General features: G+C 46.6%; 1 protein-coding gene across 1 annotated transcript in view; it reads left to right on the forward strand.

Moving 5' to 3' along the window:
* Positions 1–7,988: 7,988 nt before the first annotated feature.
* The window catches only part of ONECUT2 (one cut homeobox 2), a 58,712-nt gene continuing 55,065 nt past the window's right edge, over positions 7,989–11,635 (forward strand). The window contains exon 1 of the mRNA XM_027869025.1: positions 7,989–9,171. Coding sequence (XP_027724826.1) covers positions 7,989–9,171 — 1,183 coding nt within the window. The remainder of the gene's footprint in view (positions 9,172–11,635) is intronic.

An 11,635-nucleotide genomic window follows, 5' to 3' on the forward strand; every position in this document is an offset into this window, starting at 1 on the left:
GAGAAGAGAAGAGAAGAGAAGAGAAGAGAAGAGAAGAGAAGAGAAGAAAGGCAAGGGAAAAAAGGAAAAGGAAAGCTATTTGAAGTGTTTTGAAGATCCCTGAGGTTAAGGGGAGGGGAGCCTCTCTGCCTTTTCTGAGCGCTATAACCCTCTTCTTGGGAATCGGGGCTTAGTATGAAAAAAAGACAATTGTCCTTCATCCCCCACCACTCCTGCCTCTAGTGAAGATGTTCCCAGTATACCCATCCATCCCTGCCAATCTCGACTGCTTCTGCCACGGAAGAGACAACTCCCTGAATAGGGTTTTAGGGGTTTTCTATCTACCAAGGTCAGAGCTACTCCAAACCACCAAGTGACTGGGGGAATGATCTCTTGTTAGCCAACCAACAGGTCTCAAAACTCTGACTAGCCCCAGGCATACTCCAGGTGCTGCATGAGGCCAGCCCAGGGAAGGTGTTGTCTGGCTTGTTTCCAGGTACTGTCTCCACTTTGTTGGAACTCTCCATACCTGCTTTGAGACTTCAGTACGCAATTAAAACTAGCTGCTAAAATCAGAACAAATGTGAATATGTACAGTTCTTCGAAGAGTGATTTACTCAACACTTCACATTGAAAATTTGTAATTTAAAAAAAAATCCACTCCCTTTTAGAGGAGTAACTAAAAATCCCTTTTAAAATGACATGTACACAAAGAAATGCCACTGAAATACCTGAGTGCACAGAGCGCTTGACTTTTGTCATGGAAGCACCGAATCAAATACCCTAAGTTATTTACTTTTCTAAGAAGCTTCCCCCCCCCCAAAAAAACACCACACACAGGCGCACACATACACATACATTTGTGTATTTATAACCCTCGCAGGTTATAAAATAAAAACAAAGGAAATTCATATGTATTAATCAGCATGTCTAAATATATATTCTTAATCTCCCGCCTGGTTTCTTAAAAGGTTTTCGAACAGAAGGGGGAAACGATTAATATTTTTAAGATTAAAATCCAGGAGATTTTTTGTTTTTAATGAAGCCAACAGGAAAGTTTGAACGCTTTGTAAAATATTCTTGAAGTTGCAAATACCATATAAACGCAATTTAAAACACACAAAGAAAAGTAGATGCAAAGAGTTTAAAGTTTCTTTTTCTACAGGGGTGAAGGGGGAGTTGTGGTCTTTACTTTCCTTTATAGTTGAACCTCCCTAATCCAAAATGGTCATTTTCAGAGCACATGCTACATTTTAAGGAGATAATAAATTAAATGTGACGCCCGAATTTGGTGTCTTAAGTCCAACTTGAAAACATCCCGGCTTTCAGAGAGTTAAATGTGTCTTTTTTTTACAACCAACTGCAACTTTTGCCTTCCTTTAGAAAGGACAACAAAAAGATCTCATGCGTAACTTGACCAGAACAAAGAGACCTCACGCCAGTTTTCCTTTTGTAGGGTGACAACCCGGCGAGAGCAAGAACTTCATTTTAAGCCCACTTGAAATGTTAGTTCTGAAAATCCACTTTCAACAGATCGAATGTTACCAAGACGCTGCGGGCTCCGATGCAGGCTCGTTCGCTTTTGGGAAACAAAGGTGGGGCTGAGATGGGAGTGTCACTCAGGAAAACTACGAAGGAGCCCTTTTTTAGGATTTGCTAACAAGTTGTGAGCAGATGTGTGTGTGTGTGCTCATGAGTATGTCTAATATATAACCTGAGTCTTTTTTTCCCTTCTCTTCCTTCACTGACTAGAAAGTAAACTTAGGTCCCTGCTTTCTTTAGCTTGGAAGCCCATTTCATCTCGGACAGCAGACTTGGCCCTTGTCTCAGCCTGGGCCGACGCTCGGAGGAAGACAAACTAAGAACTAGGGAACCAAACTAGTAAAAGCGTGAAAGGGTCTTGGGGACATGAGCTACAGGAAACGAAGGTGATGAGCAGGGGTTCCACATCAGAAACCCAGAAAACCTAAGGACAATACTTGTCAAAGTCATATTTTATTTGCGTTACTGATTAAAGAACACCCGCTCCTTCCAGCAAACACTTTCTTTTGAAGGGGGTTGGGGGTGGGACAGAAAACAATGTGTTGGTTCTGAGAGACACGAGGAAAGCCGCGGCGGAGGGAGTTGGAAAAGAGGGGGCAATTTGTGTGTATCAGAAAAGAGTGCCATCCTTGATGGAGATTAAAACAATCCGAACAGTTCCTTCCCGCTTGAGAGAGGATAAGGGTGTGTGTGTGTGTGTCTGTGTGTGTGTGTCTGTGTCTGTGTGTCTGTGGTGTGTGTGTGAGAAAGAGAGAGAGAGAGAGAGAGAGAGAGAGAGAGAGAGAATGTGGGACTGACACCCCTCTCTTTTTTTTATACCTTGTCTTCCTTTAGAAGACAAATAGCAAGGTGCAGGGGTGTATGTCCCGTGAAGTCTGCACTACGTGGGACTTTATTGAATATTCTTTTTAAGAATTCTTCCTGCCACCTTGCCACTGCTACTTACTACCTACTTGGAGCACTTCCTTTCTCCCGCCAGCTCTTAACACCAAGTGCAACCCCTCATACCCTTCAACCCTACTCTTTGAATGGGGAAAAGTCTCAGAATGGGATGGAACCCAGTGAGAGTGTGGGAACTGGAGAAGATACTTCAACCTTCGGTGTCCCATGCAGCCAGTGATGGTGCCCCAAATGCCAGTCTTTCTTTTGCAGGGTGGCAGTTCAGGAGGGAAGAGGGATGGAAGGAGACTTTTGAAACTTGCTAAACCAGTTCATTCGCACCATATCCTTTGGTAGCAGAAAAGTTACCGTTTTTTCTTTAATAAAAAAAGTCTTTATTGTATGTGTATATTGCCCTGGCGAGCCAAACTTTCCAGTTTTAACAAAACCAGGGGTGAAGGAGGAAGATAATTACTGAATAGAGATTAATATCTCATCATCCCTTCCCAAAAATATTTTTCCCTTTTGAGTTAGAATTATAAAATTAGTCATTAATTTCTGAACTGAGATCGACTTGAAGAAGCGGGATTGGGAGGAAAACTGGAGTGCTTTAGTCCTCTTCAACTTTCTCCCTCTACCCACTGTGTTCACCCAACCAAGGCTACAGAGAGTGCAACTTCCCAAAAAGGAGAGATCATTGGAAGTGCCTGTGCCCCTCCTCCCTACAAGCACCTACTGCCTATAGACTTATAAAATTATTGAGTCATAGTCTCAACCTGGTGGACTCGATAGAGAGGGTGAAAAAGCTCAATGCCTGAAAGAAAACGTCTATTTCTCCCCTAGCATAAGGATCTCCCCTTTCCTTAAAATTCCGCTTCAATATTGAAGGTTCATTTGTTGTCAGATTCGTCTAAGTGCTGGAGGCCTTTCTGAAAAACCATTACCATTCAATGACTGGAAAATTGCTCTCATTCCTTTAAAAAGAAAAAAAAAAGGCAGCAGCGGCGGCAATAACAAACAACAGACAACAAAAACTTTCTCCTGTAAATCCTAGCCCGCAGAATTTCAAAGGAAGGCTATTGACTTACCCCCGAATTGCTGATATGTTGGGGGGGGACTTTTTTTTTTTTTGAAGATTTCTGTTTGGTAGCTGCACAGACAGATGCAATTCATAGGCGAAGCTGATTGTCAGAAACGCTATAGATTAGCATGGGGTCTGCAGCACACAGATCCTGATCAATATCCCTACACTCACACGCCAGATGGTTTGGGAAAGGACAAAAATCAAATAGTTCAAATCAACCCACGATTATGTCTTTTTGTGCTTCTCAGCTCAACCTAGCTGGAGCAGAAACGTGTTCTGAGATAGGTCCTGCCAAAGACAAAAATTGCAGGTATTTTCAGCGATTGGGGGGCGAAGGGGGAGGGAGGAGGTGAGGATCCAGCAGTTCCTAGCTCTGCCTCGAATTTCTGTTGTTGAATAAAAACAAAGCGGGTAGGTTACTTAGTCAGCTCTGTTATTACTTGTTAGTCTGTTTATTTTTCTTGAATAATTTATAGACTTTCTGGTTTAATTAAACGTTCTTCTCTAGATGCCTCTTGGAGCTAGAAAATATGTCAGGGTGAAAGGAGGTGTAAAAGGCTCAGACTTTGAGGTTTTAGATCACTTCCTTCCAATGTTGTCTCAATTCTTCCATTTGAAAAACAGCGGAAAAATGGCATTTTTGGTTAATGCCCTTTATTATATATACATACTATCTTCTTTTGACTCATTTTATTGTCTGATGAAATATAGAATCAAACTCCAACAGCAACGTGGTAAGCGCTGAATTTCCCAGGTCTTCATCTTACTGCTTTTCTCAACTGCTTAGCCAAATCCTAACATTGAACGAAACACATTGTTCACATGCTACGTTTCTGTGCAGTTCATCAATGAATCAAACGCTCTCTAAGGGTGGGGAGGGGGCGAAGAGAAGGAATTTACTGCAATTAAAAGGACACAATTCTGCAGATAACAGAACTTCTCTACTTCTAAAGACTACTATCTAGGCTACCAATGCTCAGAACAGTAAGCACTTTTTTCTGTTTATTTAACCTTATGAAAAATAAATAACAATAGTAGAGGCGGTTGTTAGGATTGGCAGGCACATTCACCCCAAAAGAGATAGAAATTCGTAGTTTAAGGAGAAGGAAGAAAGGGGAAAGGGAGGAAAAGATGGGGGGGAGAGAGAGAGAGAGACAGAGAGAGAGAGAGAGAGAGAGAGAGAGAGAGAGAGAGAGAGAGATTCGAATTGTTTCATTAAGAAATTAAGACACCGTCTAGGCCAGCATATTCATTTTACATTTAAATGTGGCTTAGGGGTTGCAAAACAAAACACTGAACCACCAAGAAAAATACAATGCGAAAATCTGCTTTATTGTAGTCCAAAGAAATTATACACAAAGAAACCAATACGTTTTCTTGATTTCCCTGAGATCTTCAATATTGATCGCGGAAGGGGGGGGGGGGGATGAGGGGGAGGAGCAGGGTCAAGGAAGGAGGGAGGGAGGAATGAAGGGAGGAGTAGAAAGGGAAGAAGGGAGAAAGGAGGGAGGGAAAGAAAAGGGAGGGAGGGAGAGAGGGAGAGAGAAGGAGAGAGGGAGAGGGAGAGAGAGAGAGAAAATATGTAACTCACCTTTAAACTATAGCTCGTAGCACGTGACTACTTGCAGGCATAGGGAACTAGAGTTCACAAGGGCAGACTTATCTGGATTTTATGGGAAATTAGTTTATGATGTATGATTATTTTAAATATTATATACATACATACATATATGGAAAGAGAGAGTATTTGCATGTGTTTAAAATTCGGTGTGGAGACGGTGCCTCCAGCCTAGTGTTTTTAAACAGTCAAGAATCTTGAATTCAGCACGGACTGCTAGCGGCAAAAATTAAAAAGAGACACAGCTTCAGAATGGAACCACACAGCAGCATTCAGTCTCCGTTGCTTAGCGTTACTAGTATTAGCAACCACAGCAACAGTGAACATCCCCCTATCACACAGTGGTTGTGTTTCCTTAAACTTTTGATTTTTAACATGGGTGCCTCAAAAGTGAGCCGTTTAAAATTTGTCAAATCAAATGAGCTTGCAAAAAGAAGGGCCGGGAGTAGCAGGTGTTAGAAGGTGTTAGTAGGGAACTAGACGAGAGGTGTAAGAGTGGAGAATTAAATTGGAGATCTCGGTTATTTACCTGTCGAGTGTATGTAACACCAAAAATAGAGCTAGAAACACAGGTCTCTAGATATAGAGTCTGGGCCTGTCTCTTATGTAGAGACTTGGTGCCTCAGAAAAAGGGTCCATTTGAAAGTGTAATTGGCAGCTTATTGGCCAGAACTCAATAAAGTTGGTCTATGAATAACTTTACTGTACACTCATGTGACAGGATGACATGTATGATCCCCCCTTTGCAGATAGAAGAAAGAGCAGGGCAGACAAAAAGGTCAATGAGAGTAAGACGTGTTTTCTAAATGAATTAAACCTTTCTCTGCCGTCAAAGAGGGCACATACAGTATTTCGGGCAGTGTCCTTGTTTTCTTATCAAGTTTTCTCTAACAGCTGGAAGTGGTTGGAGGGGGCTGTCTTAAGGAGACCCCCTGCTCTTCTTCTGACAGCTGATCAAAAGAAAATAGGTCACGCTTCTCAAACTTACGTCCACCCTGTCCTTAATTACTGTCTCTTTAAACAAAGGCAACATCTGCGCAACCTCAGCGAGCTTGAATCTTCAGAGTCACAGAACACAACTGCCGGGGAAGGAAGGAAGAAAGCAGGGAAAGAAGGATCTCTTACTTTTAGGCATTTCAAAATGGGCTAGTGGTTGCGCTGCCTTTTCTTGATACAGACCCGTTTTCTTTTCAGCTGCATTGCCGTTCTAGTGATTGATGGGATCATTTTTTTTTAAGGTGTGCTTTCCAGACTCACTTCTGGATTTCAGAATCGTGGTTCTTTTCTAAAAATCGAGTTAGAAATCACCAACGCTGCTCGAGTTTCTAAGACTCAGTAATATGACGTGTGAGTTGTGTGTATGTGTGTGTGAGTGTGTGTGTGTGTGTGTGTGTGTGTGTGTGCGTGAGTGAGTGTAGCATAGTGTATGGGGAGCGGGGAGGTCTGTGTTTAGGAGTAAAATCAGCCTGTAGCGTCTGAGTGATTTCCATACTATGTCTCTCAATAGAAAGTTTGTTACTAATTAGCTGTAGCAACAATATCCCCAACTCCCCCCACCCCAGAGTCAGCTTCCCTTCCCCTGGCCCTTTCCCCTTCATCCTTTTCTCCCAGCTGGAGAGGGCAAGTCACTTAAGGGAAAGCTCTAACCACCTTAAAATTGTTGGGATGAGGCTCTCTCAGTTCTACTTTTTGTTTGCACCCTTGCAGTGGTCCTTAGACTCACAAGCAAGAGATTTATGAGCATGCCCCAAAGTTTAATGAATTTTATTAGGTTAACTTTGCATGCAGTATGCCTCACGGTGCCTTGTTGCCTACGGATTTCAATCCGTCACTTTAAGATAGCTAGAAGCCTAGGCGAAGGAGTTTATCTAAAGCAGTATGGATTATGCATGCCTTTTCCCTGTAATTTAAAGTGAATTTAAATACATGACTGCCTGGGTCTTAAAAGGGATAGGATTCTTCCCCTTTGCTTCTGACAATGCTAAAAGATGCTTGTTAGGATTTGTGTGTACGCTTGTTTTTATACTAGCCTAACCAGAATATCCTTCTGGCTTTTTAGTTTCAGGGAAAGACCTCAGTCTCTTAGGAAAGGAACTCCAGAAATGTGTTTTCCCCAGATTACAATTTAGCAAATGCAAAGGAAAAGACTTTGCATCTTTAATATTCTCTCTGTCTCTCTCTCTCTGTCTCTCTCTCTGTCTCTCTCTCTCTCTAGTCTCTCCTATGTTTCCCCTCCCTCCTTGACGTTTGATTCCAGTAGCAAAGAAGAAAAAAAAAAGCACCGAAACCTCAGCCAAACATGAAACCTTCAGTCCCGCCTCTTCCCTTTCTCATTGGAGCTTGTATCTAGACAGCCGGCTCGTTTAAAATTCTACAGCTCTCAGCTGGTTGGTAGCAACGTCCATCTTGCAGAAGTCCAGCCCTGCCTGAGGGAGGGTAGGTTGTTAGAGTAGCAAACCCCTTCTGGACAGCTCCAGCTTACCCAAACAGAAGACGTAAGAGGAGGAAAGGGCTAGGACATGGCGAGGAACTGCACTGGCCCGTCTGATAGAGACCGGTGATTCCCTCCCTCCCCATCCCCCCTCCCCTCCCTTTCCCCAGACTCACACCCCATCCTCCCCTACCCCACCCCCATTCCCTTACACACACACGCACACACACGCTTGCGCGCGCACACACACAGACACGCCACATACACATACACACACAAACACACACACACAACCGAGAGGCCTTATTCACCACCTCAACACCAAGCCCCCCCAACCCTGGACCCCTCCCCCTAAACAAGCATCTTGCAAACTCTCCCTCACCACCTCCCAACCCTGCCCCCTCCAACCCAACCCTCTCCCCCACCCCCGCCGCCCCCGGGCCCCGATGGACTGAATGAAGGCTGCTTGTACCGCCTATCGATGCCTCACCAAAGATCTAGAAGGCTGCGCCATGAACCCAGAGATGACAATGGAAAGTATCGGCAGTTTGCACGGGGCAGCCGGCGGCAGCAGCGGCGGCGGCGGCGGCGGCGGGGGCCCGGCCCATGAGCAGGAGCTGCTGGCCAGCCCCAGCCCACATCACACTAGCCGGGGCGCAGGCTCGCTGCGGGTCCAGCCTCCTCACCAGGACCTGGGCACCGCGTCCTCCCGCTCAGCCATGGTGACCAGCATGGCTTCCATCCTGGACGGGGGTGACTACCGTCCGGAGCTGTCCATCCCGCTGCACCACGCCATGAGCATGTCCTGCGACTCGTCCCCTCCGGGCATGGGCATGAGCAACACCTACACCACGTTGACGCCACTCCAGCCCCTGCCGCCCATCTCGACGGTCTCCGACAAGTTCCACCATCCACATCCCCACCACCACCCGCACCACCACCCGCACCACCATCACCACCACCACCAGCGCCTGTCCGGCAATGTCAGCGGGAGCTTCACCCTCATGCGGGACGAGCGGGGGCTACCAGCCATGAACAACCTCTACAGTCCCTACAAGGAAATGTCCGGCATGGGGCAGAGCCTGTCTCCTCTAGCAGCCACCCCTTTAGGAAACGGGCTGGGCACCATCCACAACTCCCAGCAGGGCCTACACAACTATGGGCCCCCGGGGCACGACAAGATGCTCAGTCCCAACTTCGAAGCCCACCACACTGCCATGCTAGCCCGAGGGGATCAGCACCTCTCCCGGGGGCTGGGCACCCCGCCCGCTGCCATGATGTCGCACCTCAATGGGATGCATCACCCCGGCCACTCGCAGTCCCACGGGCCGGTGCTGGCTCCGAGCCGGGAGAGGCCGCCGTCCTCCTCCGGCTCGCAGGTGACCAACTCGGGACAGCTGGAAGAGATCAACACCAAAGAAGTGGCCCAGAGGATCACGGCTGAGCTGAAGCGCTACAGCATCCCCCAGGCGATCTTTGCCCAGCGGGTGCTGTGCCGTTCTCAGGGGACCCTTTCTGACCTGCTTAGGAACCCCAAACCTTGGAGTAAACTGAAATCTGGCAGGGAGACCTTCAGGAGGATGTGGAAATGGCTGCAGGAACCGGAGTTCCAGCGGATGTCCGCCTTACGCCTGGCAGGTAAGCCTGGCATACACTGGGCTGAGCAACGGCAGTGCCGCAGAGTGCTACAGCAGCTTTTTTTTACCCTTGTCTCTCTCTCTTGCCTTGGTTTCTGGTTCTGCTTTCGTTCTTCCTCCTCTTTATCCTTCTCTCCTTTTCTGCTTTTCCCTCCTCTCCCCAGGTCGCTGTCTCTGCGCCTGCATTGACGGAGAGCCCCTGGCCTGAAAGGATCATACCCCTTTTCCTCTCTATACCCCGCACTCCCCACGAATTTGATAGGTTTTTTGCCTTCCTTCCCCACTCTTACGGCCTTTCCTGCTCCTGTTTTGGTCAGCGCCCCAGGCAGAACGCCGCGGGGCTAGCTTGGGTCAACTCTCCCTCCACTCAGCACAATGGTCTGTTCTGCCGGGAGACCTTTGACTGTAACAATTCGGCGCTGGTCACATTCTAAACCCCTTGCACTTGAAGTCCCTCATTCAGACAATGCAATTAAGCTGAACTGAGCTGCCCAGTCTACCTCAATAAAGAGGCACCAAAGGGGCTTTCTTTTTTAGAAGGGGAAGCCTGCCCCTCCGTCCCCCATCCCCCCACAAGCAAACTTCACTTTGCACAATCGGGAGGAAAAGTATTGCAAGTGCTCTGTGAGGGCTGCTTGAGCAAAGCAGTCTCTTCCAAAGCATCAGAGGCTGCCTTTGGATCTTACATTGGGGCCATATGCCTTTCCCAGGAGTTTGTTTTGTTTTGTTTTGTTTTGTTTCTGAACGCCCCAGACAATTCCCTTGCACTGGACAACGCTCCTGTAATCCTTCTACCGCTGGTAATTACTGTTCGGGAAGGAGAGTGCTGGGGCTGTCGCATTAACATCCTAGGGTGGGGGGACGCTGGATCTGGGAAGTCATAAATATATGCCTTGCCTCCTCACCTCCCCATCCCTACTTTGTATTGAGCTCTTCCCAGGCAGATGTTGGCTGCTTCTATGGGAGAGCCCCACCCCCACCCCACCCCCCGTCCAGGTGCTAAGAAATTAAGATGCAAGTTAACGCATCTTCAAGTAAAGCTGCAATCTCCACCTTTGCATTAAACCGTGACTGATTGTGTGCGGAGCAGCTACTAGGTGGATTCGCTGCTCAAGAAGGGGACAATTACATTGGGCATATTGTTCTAGTGAAAGATGAATTCTTTGTGCTCCCTCTAGTGGCAGAATAGAGAGCTACAGCCCTCTATTGTTCTAAGATGTCAGAAATCTGCCATTAAGGTTGTTGAGGGGCTGGGGGGCGGGGGGGCTGGGGGAGAGAAGAAGAGGTTATGTGGCGAGAGAGACAAGAAGGAAGGTTAAGTGAGAGTCCTTTTGGCAATAAACTCGGGGCTGAAAGTACCTAGACACGTAGTCATTGTGTAAATGGTGCAGCCCAGGGGCGGCCAGGGAGGCAAGATCAAGTTTACGTTTCAAGAACACCCCTAATGAAGTTCCCTAGAGCAAAAAAAAAAAAAAAAAAAAAAAAAAAAAAACAAAAAAAACCCAAATCACTCAGTCTTCAATCTGGAATAAGGTTTCTTTTTTTCCGTTGCGAGACACTCGGGTTGGCCTCCAAGAAGGATGAGGCAGTCTTGGACTCACAGCAATGTAATTGCCCGCTCGGCCAGACAGCTGGTGATTTGCATAGGCGCATGCACTAGGGCGCAGGGCATGCTCCGGCTTCCTCCTGGCGTCTCTGAGCTTACACGCGAGTCAGAGAAGGCTGCAAGCTCTGTGCGGGTCCCAGGCGACCGCTCGTACTGCAAAGGTGCCTGGCGCTTGCAGGGCTGTTTTAACACATGCCAAGCTGATTTGGGTAATGTGACGGGCAACATGCTCACAGATGCGGCTTCGGGAGGCGTTTCTGCTCTGACATCTGCCTTCTTCACTGGCAGTTGGAGTGATTCAACTCTCTGACAATTGCTTCTGGGTATTGATTAGAAAGTAAATAAAATCCACTTTTCCCAAGGAGCTTACCCAAATCTGATGGACACGAGTTGCTTCTGGGTGATTTGATAATGGATTCCTCTATAACTCCCCCCCCCTTTTCTTTCTTTTAGGTTATTAATTTCTTTCTCCTTGCTTAATTTAGTGTTGCTCTGATTTATCCTGTGCTTAGCAAAAATCGGAAGCACCAATACAAAGTAGAGTGGAAGATGTGCTGTCTTAGAAATTTAAAATCAAAATCAGGAACAAAGTCTTTGTTTATAGTCGAGGACGGTTCTAAATGCTCCCTCACACCTTGTCACAATGCTGCCTGGAGTTGTGGGGCAATGGAAGAGACTATCACTTCTGAGTTCAGTCTCCAGTGGGCAATTAATGTGTGAGCTATCTTCATACAAATCACTTTATCCTCCTGGTCCACCTCAGAGATCTGTCTTTCTTCCCTGGATATAGCTGTAGAAAGAAAAGGCCAAAGAGCTAGAAAATTCTCTCTCTCTCTCTCTCTCTCTCTCTCTCTCTCTC

This window comes from Vombatus ursinus, unplaced genomic scaffold, assembly GCF_900497805.2.
Source record: "Vombatus ursinus unplaced genomic scaffold, bare-nosed wombat genome assembly UNPS02014791.1, whole genome shotgun sequence".
Lineage (NCBI taxonomy): Eukaryota > Metazoa > Chordata > Mammalia > Diprotodontia > Vombatidae > Vombatus > Vombatus ursinus.